Genomic DNA, 15,872 nt, shown 5'->3' on the forward strand with positions numbered 1-15,872 from the left:
AGTTGAACGTAAGTAGTCGTAAACCCATGAAATTGGGTTGGCTGTTCAACGACGGTTATAAAATAAAAAAAATGATGTGATAGAGGGGCAAAAAGGGGTAATTGTGTTTGCCCGTGCCCATGGGTGCACGGTGAATGAAGTTTCGGGGCTTCCTGGTGCTTCGATGCGAACTGTTCAACGTGTCTACAAGCAGTGGTGTTATACATGTGGCCACGGAAGACGACGCCAAAATTGTGGTCGGAAAATAATCCTGCATGAAAGGGAACAATCAAAATTGCTTCCAACCCGGACAGGAATTGCTTCAGTTAGTTAATGAAGGTTCACCCCAACCTGTTAGTCACAGAACATTGTGATGAGAGCTGCATGCAGTTTAACATTTGAAATCGAACACCTCGTAAAAGGCCGTTTCTCACACAGGCACATAAAGCTGCGTGACTTCAGTGGGCTAGAAGTTACTGAACGTGGAAATTTGCTTACTGGCGGAATGTAATATGGTCCGACGAATCACGTTTTTGCCTTTATTCAAATGACGCACGTCGTCGAGTGCACCGAAGACCAGATAAAGTATATCCTTAGGGTCAGGTTCGGGACGAAAGTGGGTCTATCATGTCTTGGGGTGTTTTTTTTTTATAATGGATAGAGATGCCTCACTGAGGTTGCCACTAACATGAACCAACATGTTTATTTAAACACTCTGGATGATCAGGTGTTGTCTTTCAGTGAACAAAAAAAACATAATCATGAAGTGTATGCTGTCGATATACCAATAATTTTTCAAGAGGAAAACAGCAAAATTCATAGGTCTGGAGGAATATGTGACTGGTTTTATGATCACTCAGAAACACAATTAAATCTCGAAAAATCACCTGACTTGAACTCCTTTCAAAATGTGTTGTACATGTTGGAACATCGGGTAAAACACGGAAATCAGCATTCTCGAAATTAGGTGGATTTGTGAGATCAAATCCTTAGCGAGTAGCTTAACCTGGATTCGAAGTACCAGCAAAACCTTGCGGACTCACTTCCAAATCCAGGTGGTTATCAAATCCAGATGCAGTATTACACGTTATTAACACGTATATTAACATGTATATTGATGTGTTTCATGATTTATCTAAGGGGGACAAATTTTTGTCCGGTGTGTTTATCTTACGTACAACTTAAAAGAAATTGACAAATTCTGAGTACCGTGCAATTTTCTATCTATTTGAGTTTGTTAGATTTGAATGTGTAAATGCAAACTTAAACAATAAATGTAAAAAATTAGAGAAATTTCGGTAATATTTTAAGGGAATACTGAAGTTGACTTTTCATTTTAATGAGTTAAAACCTTTTAAATCAGTTCATTTCTAGATTTCATGCTCCTTTTTTATCTGAAATTCTAAAGATAAATATTCTATATACTTGTTGTTTCCGCAATATAACGCGTAGGAAAAAGGAAAAAAAAGTTTATTTATTTATTCATTTTAAAAAAAAATCATTCATAGGAGCTTCTCAAAATATAAATAAAAAATGTTGAATGGCTTTGTCATATAAGAATATCATCTTTAATTTGCAAAGAAGATTCAGACATTTTAGATAGTTTTTAACATAAAATGAATTAAACATATAAAATTTTTAACCGTAAGTCATTTATTGAGCTCTTATAAAATTTCCTTTATCTTATTTCATAGAGTCATTTTCGGTTTTATTTTGATTATTATTTGAAATTAAATGCTTAAAAATAGAATTATTAATTATTTATTATTTTACTAAATAATTACTCAATATTACCTTTAGTTGGAACATTTCAAGATAAAGATATCCAACTAATATTTTACTAACTATCAACTAACTTTTACTAACTTTCAACTAACTTATACACGCAAACTATAATATTCGTAACTATTATAATACCAACATATGAATATTTCCAAACTGAGTAAAAAACGTACAACAGTATAACAAATCAATACAGATGCTCTGGAATAACTAAGGTGCACATAGACAAAAACACACGGACAAACTTCCTATTATACGAATTAAAATGTATAAGGTTTGAATTACGTATTGTGGAAAAATTTTACTTAAATTTCAATTTTTTCATTTTCTTATTAGGCAAAATGTGTTTATTTTCTTATTTATTTAATACATTTTTTCATATTTATTATTTATATAAATATATATATATATATATATATATATATATATATATATATATATATATATATATATATATATATATATATATATATATATATATATATATATATATATATATATATATATATATATATATATATATATATATATATATATATATATATATATATATATATATATATATATATATATATATATATATATATATATATATATATATATATATATACATATATTATACACTCTTCGTTCTTATATTTTTTTTTCTAATAACAAAATTATTATATCAATTACTTCATTCAAATTTTTAAAAATGAGTTTCTTACTTGACTTTCAAAGTTATAAAAAAATCCACACAGTCTCTTTTGTGGGTTAATTTGTTACAAGTTCATTAGCTATCGATTATACTAAATTAAACATAATTAGGATGAAGCATAAGGAATAAGAATATGCGAAAGTAAGCTGTGCCACTTACTTTTACGTTCTTAATGTAGATATTGCTCTGGGAGTAAAGATTTATTCAAATTTGAATCCGTTAAGTAATATTTATCTTGAGAATAATTGAGATAATTTATACAACATAACGAAATCTTTGATCATAATATTACCTAATACGCAAGTTTGCTCAAAACTATAATAAAATTCATAAAATGCGATACTTTTACAAGAACAATTTTTTATCAACAAGAACAATTATTTATTAACAAGAACAATTTTCACCCTGATTTAAAAAATATACCTTTTCAAATCAATTTGCAAACATAAGAACACCATATATGCTATGTATAATGTTGCTATTTAATAATCAACCAAAACACCAAGTATCGAATAAGTAGTTAATTGGTGACGTCAATAAGGCATAACTGTTATATGTCTAAGTAACGAAGGCTTTTTTTTTACCTTTTCAGTCGCAAGTCTGAAGTTGAACATGTTTTAACAAAAATTTATTTCATCAAGTGTGAAAAATTTGTGTAAATATAATAGGATCTCAAAGAATTATTTTACTTTTATATAGTAAATAAAGGAAACTGGAAGAGCCATGCTGAGGTTAGGCCCAGATGGCAAGAACTACCAGGGAATGCTTTGGCCTGAACATGTTGTAGGGCCTTTAAAGAAGAAGGGAGAGTAAATTAATATAAGTATTATTTTATTTCTATAATGCATGTGATAATATAGGTCATGCAGATAACGAATTTTGAATAAATGTTTCTTCTAAAATATATTCATCGCAACTTTTTCTACCAACAACTCCAAATTTTGAAAGGAAGTGAATCTATTTTTATTGGATTTTGTATTCCAATACCTGAAGTAGCTGGACCTACTTCGCGCAACTATTATTCATGTGTTCATGTTCGGTTTCAAGAAATTGTAATAAATATATTTTGTTTGTATCTCGTATATTTTGTACATTATTGTTTTATTATTTTCTTTAAAGTTAATATTTATAAGAAAATGTATTACTACATGTTATGGTAAAAAATGTATCTACCTATAACTTTCCATTGATTTTAAAGAAAAAAACTAAATGCCAACTCCTATCATTCATACGCTATCTACTCCGGACAACGACTGCACGTACCCAGATAGTGGGCAACCTTACAACAAACGTTGTATTTGTATTTTCAATTGATTAGCATAGAAAGATTGACTTATTAATCTTTTTTGTAAAAACTTAATAGAAATATTTGTATGTCAATCTTGCTTCCATAAAGATTGAATAAAAGCAAGTAGAAATCTCTTTTTTTAGCCTTTACTGTAAACCTATATTTTTATTTGTATTTTCATTTTAGCTTTGTCCAGGTTCTCAAATGCAATATTTTGTTCGTGTAGAAAGCTTAATAACTGAGCCAACCTTTACTTTTAAAGTATACAAGAAAGTAGATGCAAATCATGCGCAAAAAATCTTGTTTCAAGAATGGTCATAAAATTTAAAATTAACCTTGAGAAGGTGAATTTAACGTCGGTTTGTGAACGCTTCCTACTCTTGATTAGTGAATTTTTCCTCCTCGATTTTAAGAGTTCTCTAGTCTTATTTTGTAAAAGTATCTTTAATCTCCATCTAAAAGTGTTATTTATGAAAGCATAATGCGAATCTCAAATCACGTAAACTAGCATAGTTAAATTTAGCATAATTTCTAGCTCGCAGGGTTCATTTATTAATCCTTCATAAACCTTGTTGGACTTACTGATAAAAGTTTCTGCTGACATTAAAATCAACCTTATACTACTATCTAGATAGTTGGGCGGTTTAAAATCAAAAGCACACGCCTTCACCATTAAAGCATTAACACTCTTTAATTTCTATATTTCTTATAAATGAAGCATTACGATATCTAAATAAGCCAGCTTTGTTACATGTCTAAGCAATATAAATTACGTCCTTATTAATATAAAAATTTAAACTAATTTCATGTGATGTCATTTTGTTACCAAAATGCTTGATAATAACTGCATTGTAATGCTTATCAAAACACCCTTACTACCCAAGATTCAGCCAATATTTTACAAACACGCATAATTTTTCAAAGTACGTGAATATTACAAACATATCTTGTCATACTTGACAGGACAATAACCAATCTTGCAAGTAGAATGATGATACGGATAGTTTGGAGTGTGCTGCCCGTTCTTTTCCTTAATGACATGGAAACAAAATGGGTTTCTGAAAAGCTTTTTCGCATACTTGGCAAATATATGATTCTTAGACCAACGAGTGAAAACATCATTACAGTTAGTAAATGGATTTAAGACTCAAGAAATATTTTTATAGTTCATTCATGGCTTAGGATGAAAATATTTCTCAACTCTTTTAAATAGCTCTTTAAAGATTAGCACTTAAGTCCTTTGATTTACTAGCTGAAATGAGATCCTTAAAGGCTTTCATAAGGAAATAACTCATTTAAATGCTATTGCTTTAGCCCCTAAGGTAATTGCATTATTTTCAAGAGCCATTATTTTTATTTGTGTCGATAATGCAGAACAGCGATATTAATCTAAATGGGTTATTTTTAAAAAAAGTTGAGATTCTTGTTGCAGCTGTGATTTAGATTTGATTGTGTTGATGCATCTTATATTTTAATTTTATATTTATTTTGTAATGCTCTTTTTAACGAGATCATTTGTATTAGTGTAGCTATATATTTCAGATAAAATCGAGAGAGGAATTCGATATATTATAATGTGTAAAACAGCAAGAATCCAGCTTCAATGATACTGGTAATTATTTAATTGATCATTTTTAAACAATTGCCCTTCAGGTTTTCTTCATTTCGTCAAAATTTATAATCTATACATATTAATTGCAAAATCCTTACCCAGGCTGTAAGATATCCCCAAAAAATTGCAATTCAAAGTACTGGCACCCTTAGTGTTGCAGCATCCGTAGAAACTATTACACAAATGATTATTTAATTACAGTGATTCAGTTATTCTACGGTAAATATTACAGTAAAATTTTCGGTTTATCAGAATTTATGTGCAGCAAAACTTTACTGTAAAATACGCAATACTGTAGAATACTAGTGCCGGTACTAAGGGTGCCAGACCTTTTTTACCGTAATTTGATCCAGAATTTTTTGTAGTTATTTCTCTCTAATGATTCTTCCACTTTCCCATAAATTTAAGAAGTTAAAATTAGGATAAATTTTGAATTAGGATTCCATTTAGCATAAATTTAGGAAGCCAAAATTTGGATCATGTGTTCCTTAAAAGATATAAAGGGAAACTGAAACTAATTTCCAATTGAATTATAAGCATAAAGTAAAAAAAAATATGCATTTAGATACTTGAAAATGATCTCGGGAAATAGCCGAATTAGCAATCATATTAACAATGTACCTTCCCTCTCCACCAATTACTATTTTGTATTTGTCGCAGCGCAGCTGATTATGACCCTAGCGACATTAAGCCACGATGAGATGAGATCTTACTGATGGGGAATGATAATGCAAAACTGTAAGGCAATGTAGGCGAATCATCTGACCGCCAATTTGCCTAATTTCGCTTACCAAAGATTCAGAGTCAAGGTTTAGGTGTGACAGTTTGTCTCTGCTGTAGGTTAGTCTTTTTTTTAAATGGCAGAATGTTTATGTTTTTTCGAGCTGTTTCATAGAATTTCCAATTTTCTAATAAATGTATTGATTTAATGAAAGCATTCAAGCACATTTGGATACATACGATTTGAATATTACGCTAAATAATTATATATTTACGACTGATAGTGTTTTAATGCCTTAATAAAGATTTGCTCATAAATTGAAGTTTTGATTATTACCTAAATGTATTCGTTAGAAAATTCATATTACAAAAAATAAAATTTTTATATTTTTGTTTTTGAGTAATAATAATATAAATTATAAAAAAGCATATAAATTGTATTTTTGAATAAATTTTAATTAATAACATATTTTATTTTAAATATACTTTATTTTTAAGGTTTTCAAGCATGTAAAAGTTTCTTTTTACTTTTTACTTCAAATGGTTGAAGTAAATGAGATTTTTTTTACTTCAATACTTCAAATGGTGATACTTATTAAATTCTAACAAAAAATAAAATATGTTTTTACCCTTTTCGGTGTAAAATGTGCTTTTACTAGACTTCGTTTTTTGCTCCTCCAGGTATTGAACAAAAGTGCTACTGAAGCTGAGTTTCTTTCTGTTTCATAATCATTATACTTATATAATTTTTTCAACTTTAGAAATATTGCTTCTCAAATACACAAAAGATAACTACATGAAATTAATTGGATGTTTGAGTGAATATTTCACATAAAAATGTTTTTTCAGAAATTTGAATATTTTTTGATGGAATTTTCGATAGAACTCAAGGAAACAATACATAAATGTCCAATCTCAAATTAAAATATAGTTTTATTTCTTAATCTCTTATGGAAAAACATTTTAAAACATATTCTCTCCATAAATGAAAATGAAATTATGCACTTAAACTTTAAAACTTTAAAAACATTGCACTAAAACTTTACAAACATACAATTTTTTTTAATTTTAAAAACATATGAATTATTATTGTCTTTTCACTTCTTAACTTGGAACAAATATTGCCCTAAATGTTTCTTAAATAAAACTATATTTTATTTATAATATGTTTAGGTACACAATTTCTACACGCATACAAACTGTTTGAAGAATTTAAGCAACAATTAATTACATTGAATCCATTCATTATTATCACAAACGGATTCCTAAATTTGTATCATTACTCATTCAAAAGCCAGGAGTTCGAACTATTTTCAAATTAGGTGATGATTTAAATCGGTTCTAAAAGGATGAATGGAATTTCTCCCCTTGATAGGGACATGATAGGTTTAAATTATTACTCACTATTTGAAACCGGTTTTAATAAATCAACTATTTTAACATTACGTATTGGTAAAAAAAAAGCACTAAGTTGTAAATATTTTGCTTTATGCTTGTAACATAATTAAATCAAAACGTAAATAATTCAGAAACATAATATTCGGTACATAATTAAATTTATACTTCATACACCTTCAAGCTAAACTTTCAGAAACTCTAATTTTAAGAAAAAATCGTGATTAGAAAAGATCTCCACTTATTTTCAAGAAAAATACCTTCATAAATAATTTTCTTGAAATCACCTAAATTTGTGATTTCAAGATTGTATTATTCAGTATAGGGAGATAAGTTTATTATATCCATTAGTATAGGGAGTTAAGTCTATTAATGGATATAATAGACTTAATTCCCTATACTGAATTAGAAGCTTATTCTTCAAACTACTATTAATGTTATTTCATAGATTAAAACAAGAATAGACAAATAAACAATTGTTTTGAATATTTAATTGTCTGCCTTAATTATTATAAACATCAGAGAGTAAAAACCCAGATGTAAATACAAATAGGTTCATTTTATAAAGGGTAATTTAAAATTAACAGTTTAATTTAGTTAGCTTTTGCATTCATTTGTTTAAGCATTTTACCAACTTCTAATTGCATAACTTGAAATAAAATAAGTACATGCTGGTTTTTAATATGAATGCTTAAAGTATTTAATCTCAGTAAGAAAATAAAAATAAAATAAAATTCAATTAATGCATTATTAAAGTTAAACAAACCTTAATGTAAATTGTTTACAGACAAAAATTATATTCGATTAAAAAGTACTGGTTTGCTTAGTTTAGTAAGTGAAGAACATTAAATTATTTAAAATATTTCAGGCAATAATGAGAGTGAGCGTAAAATTTCTTAAGAATTACAAATTTAAGTAATTAGCCGATTAACTAAAATTTGCTTAAATTTTTTTTTCTTCAAATACTTATTAAGAAATATAATTTTTTTAAAATATTTTTTTCCCATAATTGCAACTTTATTACTAGCATCGAAAAATTGACCCAATACTGAGTTACAATGCTAAACTCCATAGTCATATATTTTTGAACCCAATCCGGAAAACTTCGTGGAGGACTTTTGGATGGAACTAACCCGCATTTGCGTTACATGGAAAGGAAAACGACGAAAATCGTTCACAGTTAATCTGGTGGCATGGAAAATCTAACCCATGCTTCTTCTACGGCAGAGAATATTTTACGTCTGCACTGTGAACGGTGCGAGCATAGTGTCTAATTCGTATCGAATTGCAAACTCTGGGATTCGAATATAGATCAAATAAATAGGAGTTATTTCCTGAGTCACTACGGCTCCCATATTTACTATTTAAAATCTAATAATAACATTAAGATTCATTAATGTTTGTTAACTTTACTTTTTTTTAAACAATTTAAAATGTTCCTGTTTTACTTGCTTACACTAAAAAAAACAACCTCAGAACAATTGCTGCACATAATACTGAAAGCTTTGACATGTAAACATTGCTCGTTCACTCCCAATTTGACTAATATGCTCCGCTTGCACATAATAAAATAAGGCTAATAATTATGAATGAAAACGTAAACAGTTGCTGAAAAGGACAATTTTGCTAAATAAAATATGATGAAAACGAATACAATAAGGAGACGAAAATAAAAATCGAAATAGAAAAGTTTAAAAAAAATGTGGTAATTTGAAAGGAATTTATTGCAATTAAATTTTCCGAAAAACAACGACCATTTTTCTAAAGATATATAAAGAGTTAAATTTAAAAATACATAACTAAAACTTCAGCCTAATCAGTTCTCCCTTTATTTGTGATTTCTCTTCATCCATTATGTATATTCTAATTATATTTCGGCTACGTAACAACGCATCAAATATGAAAGGTGGGCGAAACAAATAAAACATATAAAATAAAATGTTTTAACTGATATTTATGACTTAAAAATAAATATTTTAGAACTGTTTTAACTCAAAAAACTAGCAATGTTTGAATTATTAATTTAACAAAATATTATAAAAGGTAAGTGGCATTATTTCTTTACAATGTTAGTTATAAAATTCTAACTGTGTTCGCTGTAATAATAAATTTTCTCAGAATTGCGGGATAACTGAAGTAAAATTAAATCTTAATCAAATTAATTTTAAATATTGAATTGAACTATTCCTTTCTTTTAGCAAGATTTTCCAATTTTTTTATAAACTTTTTATTAGTGTTAGAGATTGTAATATGCTTTTATTGTTGGTGTCACGTGACTCTGACTGCTGCTACTACTTTCATTTAATTTTCATTGTTTAACTTTGGTTTTTATGTTGGCAACTCTTTTGAAATGTTTTTGTGTTGATTATTTTAGTGTTCGAATTAGTTAGGTTTTGTAAATATCACTAAATTTAGATTGCTTTAGAATTAATAAATGTTTGTTAAGTTTTAACTCGTATCTGTTTATTCATCTGTAGAACTTGTAGTTCATTTGAATAACACAAAAAGGCGTCCGCAATATTTATTTCCAATTATTAGCGACATTTGTGGCGTCCGCAATATTTATTTCCAATTATTAGCGACATTTGTGGCGTCCGCGACAGGACCAGAAAGCAGTTTAATTTGCCGAAATTAGAACTTAGGCAATTTAGTGGAGATTTAAAAGATTGGCTACCATTTTGGGGACAATTTGAACAAATTCATAAAGATACAGATATTGCCCCTGAAAACAAGTTTCAATACCTGATTCAAGCTACAACTGTTGGATCTAGAGCAAGAGAAGTTGTAGAAAGCTTTTCTCCAACAGCTGCAAACTATACCAAAGCAGTAGATAGCCTCAAAGCCCGATTTGACAAGGATGATCTTTTGGTCGAAGTTTATGTTAGGGAATTGTTGAAGCTCATAGTTTCCGTTCAAAAACATGAAATGATATCTATGACGTCCCTTTATGACAAACTAGAGTCATATCTTAGAGCTTTAGAAACGGTAGGGGTTACGACCGAGAAATGCGCTTCAATACTATTCCCTATGGTAGAATCTTGTTTCCAAGAAGAGTTTCTAAAAGCCTGGAACCGAAGTTCTTCGTGCGTTGCTTCAGTTGACGCCAAAGAGCGATTAACAAACATCATGGCTTTTCTGAAGGCAGAAACGGAAGGTGAAGAAAGAATTAATTTGGCCATGTCAGGTTTTGGCTTGGGATCTGATGAAAAACGCCAACCCTTTAAAAAGAAAGCAAGAGATTTGCCAACAAAAATATTTCCAACAGCGGCAAATCTATTGACTACAGATGTAAAAGATTTGAAGAAAGGGTGTGTGTTTTGTTCTGGGAAACATAAAAGTTCAGATTGCTTTTCCGCTCGAAATATGACTTTAGCTGAAAGAGAGAGCATAGTAAGAGAAAGTCAATGTTGTTTTGCCTGTTTAATGCAAGGACATCCAGTTCGTAAGTGCAAAGCTTTTATAAAATGTGTCATATGCGGTAAAAGACATGTGGTACTAATGTGTGAGTCTTTAGCTGCAAAAAATCGTGAACCCGATAAATCTGGGCAGAAAAGTGAAAGTTCTGAAATAAACATGTCCAACATCACGTACGGTCCGAAAGTGTTCCTTCAAACTATGAAATTAAAGCTGATATCTGATAGAAAAGAAATTGTGGTGAGAGCAGTTTTAGATTCTGGATCACAAAGAACATATATTTAAAAAAATTTGACTGAAAAGATGGAATATGTTCCCTTGAGAAAAGAAACTCTCATACACTCTTTGTTTGGTGGTCATAAAACAGATAAATTTGAACACACGCGTTATAGAATTAGATTAAGAAATCCAGAGAATAACTTGACCTGTAACATGGAAGCTTTGGATGAAACATCTATTTGTGATACTATAACACCTGTTAGCTTTGGACCCTGGTTAAAAGAGCTTGAAGAAATGAATATAAAGTTGTCAGACGTCGGAAATGAGTCACAACCAGTTCAAATTCTGCTTGGACTGACGTAATAGGAAAACTTATGACAGGAAAACGAAGAGTTTTGGCAAGTGGATTAGTAGCAATAGAGACACTATTGGGATGGACTTTAACAGGGAAAGCACCTGAATATGATTTACCATCAAGCAACGCAATGTTGGTTACTTCCCTTTTAGTAAAAGAAATGGATATTTCTGAGCTGTGGAGATTAGATTCTTTAGGAATAAAAGATCCTTCAGAACAAAAATCTAGAGAGGAAATGCAAGAAGCCTCAATGGAACATTTCTTAAATACAGTGAAAGTTGGAGGAGACGGCCGTTTTATAGTTAGTCTGCCATGGCTTGATGGGCATTTGCCTTTGCCAGATAATTATGATTTGGCGTTAAAGAGATTGCAAATGACAACACGCAAGTTGAAAACCGACAAATTGTATGATGCCTATGGAGAAGTGTTCAAGGACTGGGAGGAAGAGGAAATAATTGAAGAGGTTCCAAAAGAAGACATGGGGATACCTTGTCACTACTTACCTCATCGACTTGTGATAAAGGAGAGCAGCACAACTAAAATCAGGACCGTGTTCAATGCTTCTTCTAAGAGAAAAGGAGTTCCTAGTTTAAATGATTGTGTAGAAAAAGGGTTAAATTTGATAGAAGTAATTCCCTCAATGATAAATAAATTTCGAAGATATAAATTTGGTGTAACAGCTGATATACGTAAGGCATTTTTGCAATTAAGTCTTTATGAAAATGATAGAAATTTCTTACGATTCTTATGGTATGGAGAAGAAGGACAGCTGAAACATTTTCGTCATCGAAGAGTTGTGTTTGGCGTTTCCTGTAGTTCGTTTTTGCTTGGGGCCACTATTCAATACCATTTGAATAATAAACTAGATGAAGCAATGGGAGGGAATGAAAAATACCCTAAAGATATTATACAGGAACTAATATGCAGTTTTTATGTAGATAATTGCCTCACAAGCATGAAAACTGAATCAGAGTTGAAACAACTCATAGAAGTTGCTACTAATATTATGGCTGAAAGACAATTTGATTTACGAGGGTGGGAGTCTACTAACCCATCAGAATCTAATTCTAGTGAGACCAACATTCTGGGAATGAAGTGGAATAGACAAAGTGATACTCTTTCCGTAAATATTCCTGATGTTAATGAAACAAACAATGAAGTGATCACCAAGCGAAATATTTTATCAGCTTCATACAGATTTTTTGATCCCATAGGGATAACCAGTCCAGTGATGATGCGTCCAAAACTCTTGCTACAAAATTTGTGGAAGTCTAAAATTGGTTGGGACGCTGAAGTTGATCTAAAAACGAGCGAAGAATTTCTAAAATGGTTAAATGAGCTTGAATATCTGAAGAATGTAAAGGTGGCAAGATGGTTGCACTGCGATAAAGGAAATATTTCCCTTCCTTTTTTTTGTGATGCGAGCAAATATGCCTATTCGGCAGTAGTCTTTCTGCGAGTTTGTTATGGGACTAATGTTTATGTACAGCTGGTACAAAGTAAAACAAGAATTGCCCCTTGTGGGAAGAAAGAGACAACAATTGCAAGATTAGAACTTCTTGGTGCCACTATATCTGCTCGTCTTTCCATTGAGGTCCGAAAGGAGTTTAAAACCGACGATGTATATTTTTGGACAGACTCCACCACAGTGTTAGCTTGGTTGAAAAGAGAAGAAACGTGGGGTGTATTCGTGCAGAACCGTGTTCAAGAAATTAGGAAACTGACACCAGTTAAAGCATGGAGACATATACCTGGATCCTTGAATCCCGCGGATCGGCCAAGTAGAGGTTGTTCAGCTAAACAATTGTGCCAGTCAAAATGGTGGGATGGTCCCAGTAGGTTGTATCCTCCATCTCGTGAATGGCCAACTAACGACTCAGAGGAAAATGTCAATGAAGAAGAAGTGATTAGAGAAAAAAGAAGAACGATCGTATCTTCAATTGTAAATATTGAAGTTACAGAAATATGGAGCGATAATTTTTCCTCTTACAGTAGAAACATCAGAGTGATGTCATGGATTCTTCGTTTCATACGTAACGCATCACATGAAAATAAATTAAAAGGTAACTTGAGCTATGAAGAATTCAAAGAAGCAGAAACTCACGTTCTCAAATCCATACAATTAAAAGCGTTTCAAGATGAGAAGTTTCTTAACGAAATGCAATTTAGAGATGAAAAGGGATTACTGCGAATAAGAACCAAACTTGTAAATAGTGATGAAACAGAAGATTTTAGATTTCCCATTCTTTTACCTGGTAATAGTTTCGTTATGAAGTTAATACGAGAAGAGCATGAAAAGTCAATGCATGCTGGTTCTTCTATCGTACTTGTCAGACTTAGGGAGAAGTCTTGGATTCTTAAAGCTAAGAAGTTAGTAAAAGAAGTCATTTCTAAATGTGTGACATGCAAGCGTTTCAAATCTAAACCAGTTGAAGTTCCCTTCACTCCGCTGCCTAGAGAAAGAGTAACCTTGACAAAAGTCTTCGAGGTAAGTGTTATAGATTATGCTGGTCCTCTCTACTTGAAGTCAAAAGGAAAAGCTTGGATCGTTTTATTTACGTGCACCGTTTACCGAGCGGTCCATTTTGAACTGGTGCAATCACTCACCACAGATGCTTATATCCAAGCCCTCAGGCGATTCATTGCCAGGCGAGGCCGGATTTCAATCCTTTATTCCGACAACGGCACAAACTTTGTGGGAGCCAGCAGAGCATTGAAAGTATTAGACTGGGACAAGATAGCCGCATACTCAACCGCTCAGAGAATCACTTGGAAATTTATTCCACCTACCGCAGCATGGTGGGGTGGGTGGTGGGAGCGAATGGTCAGAATGCTCAAAGAACTGCTACGTCGAGTTCTAGGGAAATCTACCATCGATTACGAAGAACTCTACACAATATTGTGTGACTGTGAGTCAGTAATAAATTCAAGGCCACTCACTTACATACAAGATAATCCAAATGAATTAGTACCGTTGACACCCGAAATGTTTATTCACGGTGGCGGTAACAACGAAACACCAGATCTAAATAATGTAGACCGATGTTGCCTCATAAAACGTATAAAGTATTTACAAAAGCTACGTGAAAATCTCAGACAAAGATTCAGAAATGAATACCTTGCTCTTTTAGTCCACAAAGGGGTAAGAAGAAATAACGTTTTAGACGTTGGTGATGTTGTGTTAATAGGACATGACAATGTCCGTCGTATCTATTGGCCACTTGGAGTTATTTTAGAAATTTTTCCTGGTAAAGATGGCATTCCTAGAGTTGCAAAACTGAGGACCAGTAAGGGGGAAAGGATCCGTCCTTTTCAAAGGCTTTACCCATTAGAAGTGTCTACCAAAATTGATATTGAGGTCTTAAAAGCTGCTAGAAAGACTGGCAATTTTGTAGAAAACAATGAAGCTTTAGAGGTGAATTATTTTCCTAAAACTAAGTCAGGAAGAATCATTAAAATTCCTTTTCGGTTGGACTTATGAGCATTCTTTTTTATTTTAGCTCTAGTTAGTTTAAAGTTCCAACATTCGTAAGATTTTGGTTGCAAAGTTCAATAAGCCTAACTTTGCAAGGTGGGAGTATGTTAGAGATTGTAATATGTTTTTATAGTTGGTGTCACGTGACTCTGACTGCTGCTACTACTTTCATTTAATTTTTATTGTTTCACTTTGGTTTTTATGTTGGCAACTTTTTTGAAATGTTTTTGTGTTGATTATTTTAATGTTCGAATTAGTTAGGTTTTGTAAATATCACTAAATTTAGATTGCTTTAGAATAAATAAACGTTTGCTAAGTTTTGATTCGTATCTGTTTATTCATCTGTAGAACTTGTAGTTCATTTGAATAACACAAAAAGGCGTCCGCAATATTTATTTCCAATTTTTAGCGACAATTAGTGTTATGTATAATCAAGAATAAAATTTTTAAAAATATTCTTTTTCGATCTGAATTTTTCTTTGATCATAAAAATAACTTCGAAATTGCAGAAAGATATTAAAAACCTTATTATTACATTTAAGTCCTATACAATGAATAACTTTTAATTTATTTAAAGCCAGCATTTCATTTTATTTTATAACCGGCGTTGAACAGAGACCCAGATCTAAATTTATGACCATCAATTTTCAACGCCTAAGCCTTGTAATTTTGTACCAAATTCAGAAGACGGGGGAAAACCTGAACCAAGCATTGGGACAAACTAGCCTTCGTAGAGGAATTATTGAAGAAGCTAACCAGCATTTGAGCTACACGGAATGGAAAACAACTAAAACCTCCCATGTTTTGCCAGATGGAAAGGGGATCCTGACCCATGATCCGTCTATCTCAAAGGATATTTTACGTCAGTGGTGTATTCGGTGTGAGCTATCAGTAGAATTTATATCATACAGTCAACATCGCTCCATCCCCTGAGCC

The 15,872-nt window shown here is 31.3% G+C and overlaps 2 protein-coding genes across 2 annotated transcripts; both read left to right on the forward strand.

Annotated features, from left to right (window-relative positions):
* The first annotated feature begins 667 nt into the window (after window positions 1-667).
* Window positions 668-11,172, forward strand: LOC147807276 (uncharacterized). Its single transcript, XM_087168860.1, has 2 exons — window positions 668-913; window positions 10,012-11,172. The coding sequence occupies exons 1-2, from the start codon at window positions 668-670 to the stop codon at window positions 11,170-11,172; spliced, it is 1,407 nt and encodes a 468-aa protein (XP_087024986.1).
* A 308-nt stretch (window positions 11,173-11,480) lies between these two features.
* On the forward strand, window positions 11,481-14,942 carry LOC107446817 (uncharacterized). The gene has a single exon (XM_016061582.3). It carries the CDS (start codon window positions 11,481-11,483, stop codon window positions 14,940-14,942), a length of 3,462 nt encoding a protein of 1,153 aa, XP_015917068.3.
* Window positions 14,943-15,872: the final 930 nt, after the last annotated feature.

Source organism: Parasteatoda tepidariorum, chromosome 7 (assembly GCF_982258835.1).
Source record: "Parasteatoda tepidariorum strain Cologne lab strain chromosome 7, Ptep-v5.0, whole genome shotgun sequence".
Lineage (NCBI taxonomy): Eukaryota > Metazoa > Arthropoda > Arachnida > Araneae > Theridiidae > Parasteatoda > Parasteatoda tepidariorum.